The sequence below is a fragment of the Camarhynchus parvulus genome, chromosome 6, assembly GCF_901933205.1.
Source record: "Camarhynchus parvulus chromosome 6, STF_HiC, whole genome shotgun sequence".
NCBI lineage: Eukaryota > Metazoa > Chordata > Aves > Passeriformes > Thraupidae > Camarhynchus > Camarhynchus parvulus.
Window position 1 is genome coordinate 6,178,098 of NC_044576.1, and position 17,864 is coordinate 6,195,961.

At 41.3% G+C, this 17,864-nt stretch overlaps 1 protein-coding gene across 3 annotated transcripts in view; it reads right to left on the reverse strand.

Moving 5' to 3' along the window:
* ARID5B (AT-rich interaction domain 5B) overlaps positions 1 to 17,864 on the reverse strand; it is a 113,954-nt gene that overhangs the window by 29,674 nt on the left and 66,416 nt on the right. For 2 of the 3 annotated variants that reach the window (XM_030951570.1, XM_030951569.1), the window contains one exon: positions 5,475 to 5,587. In XM_030951570.1, the coding sequence (XP_030807430.1) occupies positions 5,475 to 5,587 (113 nt within the window). Of the gene's footprint in view, positions 1 to 5,474; positions 5,588 to 7,097; positions 7,228 to 17,864 lie in introns of those variants that run through there. The other variant, XM_030951572.1, reaches the window with a different exon arrangement.

Below are 17,864 nucleotides of genomic sequence, written 5' to 3' on the forward strand. Positions count from 1 at the left end.
GGAACCACTTCACCTCTCCCTCAGTATTCATACACGAGGAAAAATACCCAGTGAGACTGGCTTAATCCTGCAGTCCCTCTTGAAGATAATCCTCTCACTGAATGAAGCAAATTACAAATCGAGCGTTCACTTAAGGTATGTATTAAAAAAAAAAAAGAACAGAAACCTGATGTTTAATAGCTGTACATGACCAAGACATTGGGACCATGGGATCAATAAATTTCCAATGAAATACTGGAAGTTCTGTGATACAAGGTAGTGGGGATGGTTACATGTATTTTGGATTTGCACTGTCCCTTCAATGCTTCTGAGTGCTGTCAGGAGCCTTCTAGTCGTTCCATACCCCATCCAAGACAGGTCCTTTTGTTGCTCCCAGAGGGAGCAGGGAGGCTCTAAGAGCCATCACCTAGTATTTCAGGAGGATACCAGAGGAAAGTAGAGTATCCTGCTGCGCAGGAAGGCAGGAGTTCTTGGTCAAGCAACCCATGGACCCTCCTTCGGAATTGTCACTTCTAAACCGGGTGCTTTCTGGATACTTGCTGACAATTTGGAAGCAACCGCTATGAAGAGCATTATGTAAGTGCTTGTAAACAAACATCACTGGAAAGAACACAACCACAATATGGTTAATATTATCTTAATAAAAGATATTCTGGCATTTCAGGCTCAGGGAAAGCAAAATCTTTATACTGCTCCAGGTATTAACTTTGCAGAGAGTACTGAGTTCAGGTGATCTGCTCCACAGTTTTCCACAGATGCTGGACAAAGTAATGGCAGCTCCTAAGTAGAGTGGACAAGTGATCACAATTCTTCATGGCAACTGATGCTGCTGAAAAACCTCCAATATTGGCCACTGGAGTTACAGGCTTACTCCTCCCAGGCAAAGCAGCAGGGACTGGGAAACGGACTTCCTGTGGGACTTTTCTTGATCACTTGCTGCTGAAGTATGTCCAGTGTACTGCTTGATATTCTCCAGCTGCATAGTTCAGAGAGATGCTGTCTTCCTACAGCCATCCTTTGCATTTTAGAAACAGATATGCTTGTTGATTAAACTTTTGTAAAGATCATGGGTTTCATCCAAAACTCAAAGGAGGTAACAGGGTTTTTTTCCCTATTAAATGAACTTTGGACTTCCTCATCCACTTTTCAGGTCAGCACTGTAATCCCTTGACTGTTTTTACTTTGGCATCTCACAAAAATTATTTAGCAGCTTCCAAAGTTTAGATGACATTGTCATACGTTTCAATGCTTCACCAAAGACTGGGTTAACACTCCCAAAAGGAATGCATGACTTCAGTAATTCTAGGACTTTTAACTGGAGCTGCAAATTTGGAACAAATTCACTGGACCTGGGAACAATATTTCAGTTTTGTCACCCACTTGATTGGATTCTCTTTTTCAAACCAGACAATTCAGAACTATGTTTACAAAGACAACCTGGGCATGAACTCCAAGTGAAATCAAAGCTCACAGCTGTGCAAGCAAACTAATGGCAAGGGATACTACCCTAAAGGAGACAAAGGCAAAGTAATGCTAAGAAAGCTACCAGGAGTGGGAAAAACCTGTGGTACACACAACCTTCCTCTCTTTGTCTACAGAGAAGCAAGGTCAAAGCCCCTGGGGAACTCAGAGGTGTCAAAATGCAAGGGGCTGACTCCAAGCAGTATCAGGTTCACAAAGCTTTAGCGAAGGCTACAATGCTTCATCTGCTCAGCATTTGAGGACCAAACCTCACTTTTGGAACCTCCCCACTGTCTGACAGGTAATATGGATAAATGCCATGACCAATGATTAATGAGAACAAAAAGGGCCAAATGCAGTTCTGGGTAACACCAGTGTAAATTCAGCATAATGTACCAAAATCAGTGAGAATGATACCAGATTCGCTCTAAGCTCCACAAACTGCCCTTCTCTTTCAAAACACAAACCCAGTGTCACAGCTGGGTTAAGCTGGGATGGAGGTGCACTGAGATGGGGTCCAGAACATCTGACCATCTCTTGCTGTATGTTCCATCAGAGGTAGATGATCCATGACCAAATAGCCAGTGAACACTCATGGGTACAACTGTGTGTTTGTCTTCTCCTGCCAGAGGTCACACACAACACAGACCACAACAGATCTGCACTTCACAGTTTCCATCAGATAATGGTTGAGGCACTCAGAATAAATCTCCAGGTCTGCGAGCATGCCAGGCCACCTGTGGCCACAGGAAAAGCATATCCTGGCAACTTTTAAACTGATTTCCCAGATCCTGCTGAACAAATGAAGTGAGAGGTTTACTTCAGCAATTGCACTAAGAGATGTAATTAATAGATTCATTTGGGGACAATTTCCATGTTTAACAAGTTAATCCTTTCAGTTCCTCAAAATGGTCAGATCAGCCAGTTTTAAGAAGCATTAGAACACACTTTGAATTGGGAACACTCTCTGGGAGGATGAAGCAGGTACAATGAGGATCATCTGCTGGAGCCCGCAAATTCCAAAAGCCTGTCCAGTACTGATGACACATCAAGTATGAAAGCCTCCAGAATCCTAGGAGTGTTTCAAGGGAAGATCTTGATATATCCCTCTCCAGGAGAGCTGATCCTGCTGGAGTAGATGGCCCTGTATTCCTTTCCCAGTCGTGGAGGGAACTCCCAGGATCTTCCCCAGGAGCCAGTAAAATTGATGCATTGACCACCAAAGAGATCAAGAGAGCAAAAGCAAGAAGTGGCACACAAAACACCCACTTTCCCTGGGAGCACCTGCAGGTCCAGGACCACACTACCTGTGATGTCATCACTCTATTTCTAGCATGTCACCTATATTGGAATTGACCCAGAAATGCTCCCACCCAACCAGACACTTTTCCTTGTCAGGTTAACTGTGAAACCCTCAAAACGATCTGCTGATAGCTCCAGACAAACATGCCTGATGAGAAGCGGGTTTTAAGAATTAAGCTTTCTAGTCACTGGCAGTAGAGAACATGAAATTCAGCAAGTCATGACAACTGTGCAGCTGGCATTGGGCTTGACAGGCTCAAAACCACAGCCTTTGGAATGCCCCTTCTGCCATTTCCCAACCCAAACCATTCAGCCACTGCAAATCCATCAGAGCCATCACCCCACCAGTGAGAAATGAGGCTGCTGCAGACACTGAGTGACAGTGTCAGTGACAGTGACAGAATGCAAGCTGCACAACTTCTGGTCAGCAGGGATTTTATCTGCAACAAGAATATGGCCAGGACTTCTAAATGCTTCAGCATCTGATGCAGGTGGATTAATCCCATTTACATGAGCAGTGTTCAATTCTGCTCTCCATGGACCCATTGTCAGCATTAGTCAGACATGGAGCACACAGAGGAGGATTACCAATGGTGAACTCCAACATGGAGCTTCAGATGACCACCTCCTAACAGTTCCCAGCAATGAGAAGATGGTAGGTGGATCTCTATTTCTCCCCTTCCTCAAATACCCTTCTCCTGCCTCCCCAGTAAGGCAGAGGCAGGATCTGCACAGAGTGCAGTACATCTGCTATGGAGGGTTTGATTCACTGTCCCCCTCTCAGGGAAGTGTATCCACAGCCCCGAGACACAGATTGATGTGAAGAGCCACAGTGAAGTCAGTGTGACTACATGCAAGGACATTATATCATGAGCATGTCTATTATTTATAATGAAATTAAGCTGGCCAAGATAATTAATGCTATTAATATCTGCACAATGATGAGCACAGTATGACTAGATAAATAGGTGGAATTACTTCTTATCTGAAATATCCTCCCATCTGACTAGTAGTGTGAACCCAAAGATAAACAGAGAGGATAAACAATTTGGTATGAAGTGTTACTGTTGTTTTTAATTAACTAATACCTATATATCAGGTGCTGAAGAGGTAGAGCTACTTGTGCTACAGTCTGTGATGCTTTGACAAAATGGTCCATGCCACAGTGCACTGGCAATATTTTGACATGAAAAATGGCTTGGGGGAAGGGGCAATTGAGGCAAATTGAGACATTTTCACACAACGGATTTTGTGCATTCTTTCACAGAGAAAACATTCAGACAAACTCTATAGTATCTGGCAGGACCCTGCAACTCAACACACCAGGCTCCACCACCTCTTAGCATGCCTGTCTAATACGATAGTACAGACTCCAAGTGAGCACAATAGGGCCCAAAAAGAAGAGAAACAATGACTTAAGGGCAGAGTTTCATCATGAACTTCAGCCTCTTTTATCGTCATCAACAGAAGGCACAATTTTAACTGAACTCCTAGGGAGGAGGAGGAGGAGGTGGAATTTAATTTGCCTTCCTGTGAGAAACTGAGAGCAGAACACTCCTACTTGACCTCTTTAACCTCCTAATCTCCCAGGACATTCACTGTGTACAACAATACCAATGCAAATGAATCTATAGATCCACTGTATTTCCTAAAGAGATGGTCACAGCAATGGAAGTGTTTTTCAGATACACATCCATCTAATTTATTGAAACAATAGATTTGGGAGGAGTTGGTGTAAAAATTCAGTATATGTAAATCTCTTTAGCTGTTTAGCTTAAAAGTATAACCGACAAAGTTCTGTCTCAGATAAAAATCAACTATTGCTTTAAGTAATTTTCCATCTTTGCACCTTAGAGTTTCTAATTAAATCATCTTGAAAGGAACCATTTGTGCTGCTCTTTTTTTTAAGAGAAAACTAAATTCCTGTCTAAAACCACTCAGACAACATACAAAATAGGATGCAATTTATACTACAGAAACTCCATTTTAAAATATTTTAAGGAAAACTCACAAACCCACAAATATCTTACAGATTAAGTCTATAAACACTAATCACTGATCCAGTTTTTACTGGCAGTATGGGCTAAGCAGTGCAGCACATACAGAAGACTCTGTAAAAGCATGCACTATTCAGCAAACTGTGGAACATGCAGCTCCAGTAAGTATTAAAGAAACAACCCAGTTTTTTTTTAACCTTTCATATTGAGTTCCTGCCTTTCTCTCTTATTTTTTTTTCCAATTAAAAAATGTCGAGATCTTAACATCAGGGTAATGTCTTTTGTGTTTGCTTCTTAGAAACCATTACTGAGGCAGCTCTTGTTTCATAGTCTGTTTATCTTCAAACTTATATTTAGAAGTACATTGTAACAGGGTGAGCTGCTCCCAGGTTTATTTTTAATTCCTAGATACCGTCACACACTATGTTTGTGTGTCATAGAATGTGAAAACTAACACTAGATGCCAAGAAAGCTTAAGCACTACCAGTTACCAACAAGCTGATAGAATTAGGTTGTTAGGTGATTATAATTGCTGGTAACTTTGAACACAGGCATGATTTAAAGTGAAAAATAAAACTATTGAAAAAAAATTAAGTTTACCTCCCCAAGAAAATAAGTTACACTCTAAATGTGAAACCGCATGCTGGGAAACAAAGGCAGGGTTGTACCTAAAACAGAGGAGAGTGCCGAAAAGAGTATTATTAAGTGATTTACCTTGGCAACAGCTTTGCTTTCAGAATTATTGTTGGAATCCTTAATGCCATTTAATGAATCTCTTCTCTGTGGGCATGGCTTCTTTTTGCGCGGTCTGCCTTTAAGATTTGGCGCTGAAAATTAATGGAGAACACTTTGAGCACATTGTCTTATACTGGATTCTTAACAGCCAAAAGCATAATAAATAATTCCACTACAATCACTCACAGAAATGTACACAGCTGTCTACAGTAAATGCTTCTTACGAGATTCCCGTCCTCTATGCGTTACATCTTGACACACTATACATTTCTATAGAATATCCCCCAAGGCTAATCTATTCTACTTTCACATAACTAATTAATATTAAGTCAAACACTGGTCTCCCAAGGAATCAGAGAATAAAGCACAAATATTTCTCTCTGGTACAAAAAAGAACAAAATTTAATATTAATAGGCAACTTTAATCACCCTGCTGCCTTTATTTCTAATCTTCAAGCAAGAGTACTAACTGCTATTTCCAACTTTGGGAAACATCTGGCACTGGAAATGCTCTGGAATATTGAAATTCCTTACAGCTCCAAGAAATGTTTATATATCCTGTCAGTCTTGTCAAAGTTTTTCTAAAAAAGTTTAAGAACAAAATAAAAAAATTACCCCTGAGTCTTGAAAGGGATCAAAAAAAGCCCTTAACAACTAGTTCTGGAAGTTGACAAGTACTGAAATAAGTGATTGATTGTTTCATAAGGGTTACATACCACACATACAAATGAATGTGAATCACTTTCAGTTTTGTCCAATTCTTAAGATAAAAGAGCTCTGAAATAACAGTGACTAAATCCTAGCTGTGCTGAGCCATACGAGGAATGGGATATGGATCATCATAAAAAATATCACACTCATCTTTCAATAGCGCTATTACAACATAAATTATGATAGTATATAGAAATAATAGATGAAGCAGATGTTTGCTCATTATTACATGTCCCCTCTGCTTTCAGATTTAAAAATCAGCCTTGGACTACTATGGCAACATTTAAAATGATAAACAATCATTAACTAATGACTGTACCGAATAAGGTAATTTCCTTTAAACCTTTAATTTTTAGGTAACCATTGTTTTCATTACTTAACGGGATGATTAGAACAATGTCAGAAATCTAAACATCACAAACCTCTTGAGTGTCTTCTAATTGTTTCTAATCTTACATTTGTTACACAGTAAGCCAGTGGTTTCAGGACATTTTACATTTTAATTAGTTTGCAAACACAATAAAGGGTGCTAATTTGATTTTATAGTTTGAGTAGCACTTTCATATTTGGTCTGTTCAGAGAAAAAAAAAAGCTTTGGGTTTAAAATTAAAAGATCCTTTTTCTTCCCCCAACACTGGTGTAAGGTAAAAAAAAATCTGTATGTGTATGGGTGTGTATATATATATATATATATATATATATGCGTGTGCATATGGGAGTAAGTCCCTATTTGTGTCTATCTAAAAATACATATATCTCCCTACAGAAATATCTCCATTTATCTCCAGTGAAGCACATTCTGCTTATTGAAAAGTACTGCAGAAAGCAATTCTGAAATTGTCATCTGAGGCTAACATGCAAAATCAAACAAAGAGAGAAAGAAATTATTACCCATTCCAGTCGACAAACATCTGCCTGATTTATATCTGAACTCATGAATGCTACAGCATGTGACTGCACACCACGTCGCTGGAGTCTCAACGTGGTGTGGATGTCAGTCTCACACAAAACGAGCGCTGCGAGCGAGCGTTTGCTCCGTGCTTACAAATCCCCTCCCCCAGCCGCTCCATTACTCATCCAAACAGAGATGAGCGGCTCGGCGGGAGCGTGGGATGAGCTCCGAGGGCTCCAGCGCCGGCTGCCAGCTCTGGCCACGCCGCCCTGCCTTATTTATAAACCCCGCTCAAGCTTTGATGTCTTCCTGATGCCTACAGGGAGTTTTCTGGCACACGACCTGGATGGGACGGACAGATCCTTAGCCACGGTCTGCCTCAGCAGTCGCTGAGTTCTTTAAAAAGGTACTGAAGGAAACAGAAATGTTCCCTCAATTTACTACACTTTGGCATTCTTATTAAAAGGTTAACCTTTGAATGAAAGGATCCCCAGGCCTGGCCCAACCAATGGCCAAAGAGGGATGTGGCTGAGCTACCATCAAATATACTTGCATGTGAGTTATTTGCCCTTTCTTTTGTTCCTTCATTCCGTTCTTACTTTTTAACAAATAAAGAAACTAGTTCAAGGCTCAATGTTTTTCAAACACACTTGTTATCCTGAGTTTTGGCACTGTACTTTGCATCACACTATAAAGCACTGCTAATGTTTTGCTAAAAGCTTTAAAAGCAAGAAGGCATTTGTTCCTAAATTCCAGGTATATTGAGCTTGCATATAAACACTGTTTGAATTGGAGCTTTCCACGGCAGAACTGGCACAAACCCACTATGAAATGGGGTATTTGCATTCTCCCTGTGGCTCAGGAGCTGCAGCAGGGAAGGTCTGTCTGCAGCACACCCAAGGACCATCCCACACGCCCCATGGTATGGCTTTAAATCACCTAAAGCCACTCCACATCTGACACACAATTAACAAGAAAGCAGCAACAGGAATTATTATCAGAAGAGAAGGTCCTGGCATCTAATACCTACTCTGTAAAAGAAAACATTTGACATAGTCCCACATCACACTTGAAACAAAGCCATTAATATTTGCTCCCTAAACATTATAAATAAACACATTATTTGAAGATTATTGCATTTCAGTGACATTCGTTTTGTTCGTGTGAGCGAGGAAATATGACTAGGACAGAAGAAAGAATTTACAAGTCACATTCATGTTTCAATTTTGTCATCTTTTGTTTAATTTTTGACATATTCATGAGCACACTGCAAGTGTCTTGAATTTGTTATTCATAATTATTTTAAAGCAATTTTATACATTTTGTGGCTTAGTCACATTCAGTTTTCCTCATGATGTTGGATGTTCAGTATGTACTGGACAGCTAAGTGAGTATCCTATGGGTTTTCTTCTGTTTTCTAGTAGAGAAGGACTTCTGGCATGACTACCTAAGAATATCCAAAATTATTCACTTTCTTCATGTGTTTGTGCATATGGCTTTCAAATTCATTTTCTGAAAGCATTTGTGGCAGTGAGGCCTGATAATTTACACATTCCCAGAAGGCGAGAGCATAAGCAAAGAAAATTGAAGTAAAAAAAATGAATAAATAAGTACAGAAAAAAGTTTGCATTATTTGCCACCTCTTCGGTGTGAGTGCTTGTAACAGGAGTATGAGAGAGACAACCCAGTACCAGTTAAACTTACTTTCCTGTGTAATTGAACACGTGATTGCCTTTTGCCAATGTGTGGTGTTTTCCCACTCCTTCTACCTGCTGAGTCCTGGCAAACCTTTCAGGTATGGCCAGGTAAAACACAGCCAGCAGCAAAATGCACTCAAGTATGAGTGAACACTCCTTGGGCCTGGAGGAGTCCCCAAACTGTGGCTGGGCTCTGTACTGCCAAAACACCAGCAATGCATGTTTTTACTGCAAACTGCTACACCTGAGAGGTTAAATGCAAAGCCTGTGTAATGCACAGCATGAGTTAGCTTATCTGTAGATGCAGACTGGCAAATCTTTGCTGTCTAAACATATCCAAATAAGAAGATGCTTCCAAAGCCTGTCTTGCACAAGCTACCTACAAACTCCAGTAATTGAACAAGGACAATTCAGAGGCATCTGTACAGAGAAATAAAGACCAGGAATCACTGATAAGCTCAGCTGTAGGCTCTGACCCACCAAGAGAACCACAGAGAAAAGAGAGGAGCTCAAGGCTAATGCTGCTCACTAGCTAGCTGTTTCCTCCAAGCCAGAAGTTCTTTCTGTTCATGGAGCCAAGAAAAAGCATCACTGCTCAAAAATTACATCTTCCCCTGCAGCACTCGACCAGTCTGTGCAAACATCAGGATATTGTAGGTGATTGGGACAGGCCAGAAGGAAAGGGAGAAGGGAGCTACCCTGCTCACTTGCTCAGAAAATTCATAAGGTTGTGGCTACTGTTCTCCAGTCACTATCACCCTCAGTTGCTCAGCTTTCACAGACACTGCCTGCTCAGCAGGACACGAGAAAAATTTCCAAGCCTCACTGCCTAGAAGAACTCCCAGCACTGGTTTTGCCCCAAAAAGACAAGTTCTATGCAGGGGAAAGATAAATACCCAAAAGTGGGAACTGCCAAAATCAACCATGACCATTAACACTGTTTACAATGGAAAAACATGGGCTGCCACAACAAGACAGCACATTCACCTGCCACCTTCATTTCCTATGCATCCAGGATGGGGAAGTAATTACAGGGCTTACCATCTCCCTGTTATCAGGTCAGCCTCACCTCAGCTACATCCACACCGATAATGCCATGAATAAGTCAAGAAATAATGGCTGTTGTTTTGGGGTACCTGGATTTAGCAGCTCACTTACTGTAAAATGACCTCTTTTTTACGAGTTTGATTATCACTGGAAGTCCAGTGAGTTCAACCCTCCCAATAACACTGTTCCCTACATTCACATATTCTGGCTGATGCAGAAGATTTGTTGTTATAGGGAGGGTGTTAAAAAAAATAGTGGCCTTCACAGAGCTGAGGTCAAGCTATGCTGGCACTTTGTCAAAATCAGTGGTGTAGCCAAGAGTTTTTAATGAGCCTGGAATGCATTACCTCATTTTTCATACCTGGATCACTTACTCATGTTGAGCCCAAAATAACCTTGGACCTTGCTGGCTGCTCAGCAAACCATGTAAGTAAACAAGTACTGTACTCATGCCTTAAACATGTATCTTTTAATTGCTTGCTCCACATTTCTTACTCTAGAGCACATCTAAGCAACTGTAATGCCCGTGATCAAAGTTCTTGCCTTTCCAGGCCTCTCTGACCTGGGTAACTATTTCCTGATACAAGTTTTGATTCTGGCCTGCTGATACTCCAGTTTCTCACACACACTTCAAAAGTAGGAGAAAAAAGAAAAAAGAAAAAAAAAAGGAAAAGAAGGCCATTGCCATATTTTGCTGAGGAATGTACTCAGCTAATAGACTTACAACTTACACTGCCAACCAGATTCTTCTGGCTGTCTGCTGTTTTCTGTGACCAGGTTTTGTGGAAAGATGAAGGAAGAACGACAGCACATTTGCCAACTGCAAAAATCAATTAAAAAAAAAACAACTGAGGCTCTAAAAATCTTCATAGCTATCAACAAAGAAGGGCCAGCAGAAGATCTGGGTCTACATTTAGGGTGGGCTCACAGAGTCAGGTGAACTCTAAATGTAGAACTGGGAGTGTACCAGAGGGAGGTAATCACAAACCAGGATTTAGGTGGAGCAGTGGAAATGGCAAGAAGTGAATAAACAGGGATGAACAGTGGTCCTGGATTCAGAAGAGACACAAGGCAGTGGCAGCATGGCTGCCAAATGCATCCACAGCCATTCTTCCCTGAAGGACACCTCGCACGGTGTCCCCTCACAGAATCCTCCTGTGCTATGCCAGTCCTTCTCATGTCTTCTGCCCAAAAGCTGCAATACCAGAATCCTTGGCCCTAAGCTGCAAAACCATCAGTACGTACAGAACAGATTAGATCTCCCCTCTGAGGCAGGTGGGAATGGCAGGATGTGTCAGGTCCCAGAGCTATTCATGAGTCAGGTGCCAAACAGAAGCTGGAGGTGGCATATGGAGGTGCCTGGTCATCAAAGTCAAGGTGAGAAGAATGGCCCCAGATCTCCACAAAATCCATGAACTGACCATGCCTGTTAGCAGGTGGCAAACAGCTGGTTGCTGAGGACATCCCTAATGCAGCCTGGCAAAAGTCAGCTCTTGGCTGAAAAACATGGTTACATGTTGCACCTTTTAAAATGTAATGAATAGAAAGTTAACAGGTTTAATGGCTTTAACACTTACCCCTCTAGGGGGCTTCCGGCATTCTGCAATATCTGGAAGTTGAGAAAAGCATATTGCTGTATTTAAGCATGGTCTCAAAAACTGTTCAAAGCTTAGTTAATCTTGCAGATTTTGTGGAGTCCCAGCTGCTTCCTTGATTTCCCTGTCACCACCATCTCCTTATTTTATCTGCTTCCCTTCATTCCCTTTTCTGCATTTTGACTTCGGGCCTTCACATTTAATTTATTTTCCTTTCACCCCTGAAAGTTTATTTAAAAGCTTTTGCCTCCAGGAAACAGGGTCCAAAAATGAGGGCTTGGGGCATTTATTGCCTAGGCATGCTGAACTGATGAAGAGAAGCAGCAAGCTGTTAAGTAACCTAATATTGCATCGAAAGGGTACAAATTAAAGTGCCTGGAAAAGAAAGCAAAGTATCAGTCTACGCTAAAAAAAAACCCAGACCCTTGTTTAGGAAACAACAGTGTCAATTCAGTTTGGGGAAGGTCTCAACAGGATCCTAAGTACACCTGTGGAAATCAATGATGAGCACCTACCAACAACTCAAGCCCTCACCAAGCTGTGGAGGTCACACAGCCTCTCTGTGCACACACACACATCCCTCGTGCTTGCTCAAGCTGACATGAAACAACCTGAACATCAAAATTATTTTTACTAGGCTTTTTCTAAATGAAAACACTTGTTTATTCCTTTCTTTACAACTGAACATGCCAGGCCTGACCTGGAAACTCCCAAGCACAGCAGTGAACAACCTTGCAGGAAACATTAAGGAATCATGCTGCTTTCTAACCCACATGGAGAAAGAGTGGACTTGTCTAGCCATTTCTGAAAGTTTTGTTTTGGAAATGAGATATCCCATGCTCCATGTGGGGAAAATCAATTTGCTACCTCTCTAAAGAAAACATTCCCCATTTGGAAATAAGTGAAACAGACACTTCCTTGTGTGGATTAATGTGGAGACATATGACTTGCTGCAGACTGTTGTTTTGACCCCCCTCCTGACGAGACAATCTCTGAAGAAAGCAAAATGCTAGTATTTTTCATGAATTACAGTTCAGACTAGCATTGCTTTTAACAGAAAATTTAGAGGCACCTCAAACATCAGATTGGTGAATTTTGAAAAATTAATGTTTCATTTTTCCATGGAAGACAGAGATAAGGCCCAGGATGAGGTTTGGAGTCTCTTTTTCTTCATTTCAGCATGGCTGGATATTAAGACTTTTTATTGGTGGGGACTTGTTTATGTTCTGGGAACTAATGTGCATTAAAAAAAATGGAAAAAAGTTTTGGTTTTTTTTTCCCCTGGACAATCTCTATATATGTGCTGGAAATTATGAAGTGCAGTAAATTGAAATGGAAAGCTGAAGACTTCAGAGAAAAATCCATGCTTGACAAATACATGGCATTCAAGTAGACCTTAGAGCAAATTAAAATAATAGTAACAAAAAAATTCGGTGTAGGCCTATTAGTGGCTACAGATGACAGGACTATTACTAATGATTCAAAAAGAGGCAGAGGTGTTTGGTAAATATTTGTTCCATACTTGCAAAGAAGCCAGATGATATGCTTGCAAAAGAATATAATTAAAGCCAGTCAATTGACTTGGTTTTACAGAAACCAGATCTTAAAACAACAGAAAAGAAAAACAAACAAAGTACCTTATTTTACACTTTGGTTGGTTAGAGAAACTAGCTGCACACATGGAACTTACCTGCATTCAGTAATACAGCTGATTTAATATTAGATAATACTTTGATTAAAAAACAGCACTACATAATTTTATTCAAGCGTATATTGAATGGATTAAGAACTGGCTAAATGTAGGCATCAGTGGGGAATTTCTACCAAATGAAAAGATTTCTGGTGGGATTCCACAGGGGCTGCTCCTAACCTTGTAAGTATTACAAATTTTCATCAGTGAAATAAATATAAAGCCCCTGACAGTTACATTCACCCTGACACGGGGACTGGCACAGTGCTAAGACTGACTCATACAAATGAGTAATCAGAAGGAAAACAGACCAGGAAAACACAATGCTCCTCAATACAGCTCCAGCATGAAACCTGCAAGCAGGGATTACAGGTCCTATTGACCAAGCCAAGGGTGACTGCTCACAGGCCACTCCCCACTGGAAATTCAACATACGCTGATAGGAAGATGCTGTGGCCAACGCTGATAGGAAGATCTGCCTTCAGGGAGATCTGAATAACTCAAACTGTGCTGGGTTTGAGCAAAAATGACAGAGCAGTAACTTGACCAGGTAACAGGAGCGCCTCAAAGGTGAGAAAAGGCTGGCACACAGGAGCGAGGAGGCATAACCAGGCATGCCCAGGCACTGCAGTCCCCATAGCTGATCCAGTGCCAGAATATGGAGGCATGTATATAACCAGCTTTCTCAAGGCCTTTGAGAAAAGCCTGAGCCAGACACAAACTGGTGCGCACAGTGCAGGAAGCAAGAGATGAATTTGAGGGTCTGGAGGGTTGAGGTATCAGACTGGGGCTGGGTGTCCCTCTCTCAGGCTGCTGCCAGGAGAGCCTGGCCGCTGCGGGCGGCTGCAGCAGCCTGGCTGGCTGCACCACCAGGCGTCCAGCTGTCTGGCTCTGGTCCTTGCTCAAACAGCTGTTTCCCTTCTCCTTTAGAAAAAAGGTGGTGAACTGGATGAAAGAGTTTGCCAGCAATTTTGGCTGATGAGCCACTACTTGGGGTTCATACCAGATTAGATGACTCAGTGGTTCTTCTGGTGAGAAATTGCATGAATATAGGATCAAACACAGTGAAGTACTGAGCAATGCAGGACAAGGAACATGAAGAGCTGCAGACTGGATTCAACAAAGTACATGCCTAACTCGTAAAGACCTGGAGCATGCAAGGACGTCTGGTGACCTAACTGGGGCTAGTCACAACTTTGAGCCTGTGTTCAGCATAGAACACAACCAAGCCAGCATGGCTCTCTCTGCCACTACTGGGAAAGAAACATTCAAGCCCTGAACAAAGAAATCTTCCTATCTCATCACGAAATACCCTGTGCTTGGGCAGCATCACAGGATCAGACATGGGTTCATCAAATTTCCCTTTCCCTCAGAAATCCGCAGTCAATCTCCAACCCCAAAGCCCTCCATCCCCAAAGGTCACCTTCTGGGAGGCTGCACCCAGCAGACAGGGGCTTCAGTTTCTGTTGGAGGGTAAGAGCAACACTCAGTAAGTGTAGGCCTGACTTCTCAAAATAATAAAAATAATTTTTAAAAAATTTTTAAAAAAAGGCAAGTAAAGAAAGGAAAGTGAGCAAGCAAATGAGCAGGTTCTAACAGATTATGTAATAGCCAAGACAAAGGCAATGCAAACACGGCAACAAGAAGTGAAAACGCACAGCAAAGCCATGTAAGTCAGCCTGTCTGATCGAAACTCATCAGAACACTCAGGGCAGACCTTCCATTAGAGGGCTGTAGAAAATAGAAGGCAAATCTTAGGGCAGCTTTCCTCACAACGTTTCTTTTTCTCTCCAGTAAAAGGCAGCGTTTGTGTAATTGCTGTCTAGCAGAGTCAGCAGTACCCAATGGAGACATGACCTACATACCTCAGAAATACAACAGGAACGTAACCAGTCGTATCCACGTAGAGAGATGGATGAGATGGGCTAATTGACTGATGGACATTGTGCACGAATATAAACAGGCAGAAATTCATGCCAGAAGGATAAAATGGACAGTTTCCAAGACCTTGCTTTTGGGAATAACAACGCCAGGTAGGAAGCAATGATCATCAAGTTGTGCACAATGTGAAAGTGACAAATATATTATTTAAATAATCTCTTGCATTTCTGATTTGTAACTGATTATATAAGATTCTTTTTTTGTGTGTGTGTAAGAATATTATAATTTCCTTTCCTTTTTTTCTCCCTTTGCACTTGATCGCTGTACTGCAAAATAATCAAAATTTGTTAGGCATAATCAACCTGCATGAAGATATTAGTAAAGTGACAAGTAGAAATACAGAGTAAGCTCTCCCCTTTGATGCCTACATTCAGCTGCCACCACAACAACTACACAAGGCATTAGGTGGAGGCAGGAGCAGCAGCCACAGCCTAAGCCCTGTGCTCATTCACATCTCTGGGTCATCACCAACTTCACTTGCAGCACTTGGCTTGCCAGGCCCCCCCCCACAGTGCACAGAGTCAGCAAAGGGTTCAGAGACAATTCCACTTCTGCAGAGAGCTTGGGAACAAAGCCTTGGCACCCTGGGAGATCTGGGTGACGTGGGGTGTCACTGCTGAGGTGCAGAGGGGATGCTGCCCAGCACTGCTGAGCACAGGAAGGGATCTGCACTTTTTCACCCATAAAACACAGAAGTGGAACTCTGGCAATTTTGTCAGATTGTGTAGAGGCAGCTAGGGAATCTGTACAAGTCCCAAAACACCCAAAAATGGTGGTTTTAAAGTCCTGATTATAAGATCATGTGCCCAGTTTAAATGAGTGCAAACCCCCTGGACTTGGTGTAATCATCCTGAACATCAACACAAACAAAACTCAACCCATCTCTTCATTTTGGCCCCAGCAAATCTCTAGCACTCAGAAAAATCCAAATAAAACTGAGCTGTATTCATAAATTTATCTGAGCAGGGCAGGGTTTAAACTAAATATGCAGTCAGTTGTGCAATATTCTTCCGTAGTCAATACTGGTTCTTAGGAAATTATCTGAGTGAATTAAGTGGAAGACTATTAAACAATTTACACACTTCCTTGTGTTTCAGCTGTCTAATTATAGCTGTGTTTGTCTCTCCCCGCAGAACTGTTGTATACCACATGGTATGCATATTTCAGCATCCAGCATTATTAACTCATGACCGACTGTCAGTTGATCATTATCTAACACATGGGGTCTGCAAAAAAAGCCTTATTTGGGCAAGAGCAAGCTCCGGACCCGCTCCCGCTGCATTTCCCCCAGAAGAACTTCAGTTGGATTATTATCTGCTGTCAATGGAAACTCCGAGGTTACTTATGTGAAATCTGCAGACAGGAAAATAAACCCTCACTGAGTTTAAACAGTTGATATTAAAACCATCTCCAGCCTGGCTGGTTTAAAGAAAACTCTCAGTTGCCCTCTAGTGTCCCCCTGCTGCCACGCCAGGCAGCCTGCCCACCGCAGCCAAGGTCACACAATTTAACCCGATTTCACGAGGGCAGATTTGCTATTTGCCTAATATTTTGCACAAAAGGGTGAGGGGGGGATGCTTTTTCCCCCCTGGAAATTTCAGGGCTCCGGCCCAGGAAGCCCAGAGCTTGCATAATGTTTACAGCTGGAACTGAGGTGCATGACACACGGGTTTTATGAGTGAGAATCTCTGAAATCACTCTGTGTGCTGCACTCCATAAAGTTCATTCATAACTAAAAATAGACTAATGTACAAACTGATTTAGCATTATACTGAAGCTAAGGAACATGGGGAGTCTGCAGAATTCCCTAATATGGAAGAGAAGCTGAGTTTTCAAAAGCAGCAGTTTATTTGTTTCTGAAAATGGACAACATATGTAAAAGATTTAATATACAGAACCAGGTGTATATATAGCCTAGATCTTCATATGTGCCCATTTTCATGCTATATAAAGACTTTATACAGCCTGAAACTATAGATTTAATAATAGATTACTAAATTAAGTCTGCACAATCACTTCATAAAATAAATAATTTCAATTTAAAATACAGCTGAGGGGTTTGGACAATTTCCTGCATAATAGAGGCCCATCCCTGAAATGTAAATAACACCGGTATTAAAATAAGTCAATCAGGCACATCACGGAAAAAAAAAGGTACATGAAAACAAATGCATTTTCCAGTCTATTCTAAGTAAGGATGCCAAATCTCTATTTTATTTGAATGCTGCTTTGATACACTACTACTGGCTTTTTTTTTTTTTTCCCAAATGTCCTCTTCTTCCTTAGAGGAATCCAGGGCTGACTAAGTCTTAACATTTTGAAAACAGCAAACCATCAGGGTTTTGCAACAAGAATTATTCACTGCCTTCCTGTGTACTGTCAGCATTCTTAAAATACTGTTACTATAAAATTAAACAGTGTGCTCTTCAGAAACACATGACGTTGCTTGCTCTGTTTTTTTAACTGTAATTGTGCAATTTTAAAATTCTCTTCTTTCTCAATGCCTTCTCCCCAAACAAATACCTTTGATAGTTATAAGGTTACAAAAACAGTTTAGACTTTTTTTTTTTTTAACTTACAGGCCACCTATGATATTATTGACTGATTACACAGTAAAAATGACAAACATTACTTTATTTGGTATATATCCTAAGTTAATTATAAAGCCTTCCCTCCTTAATTTGACAAGACTGAAATATCACAAGAAGTACATATGGCAATTCAGAAAATATAATCAGGGAAAAGGCGAAATGAACATTTCAGAAGACAAATGATTTGATTTGCATAAGCAGATAT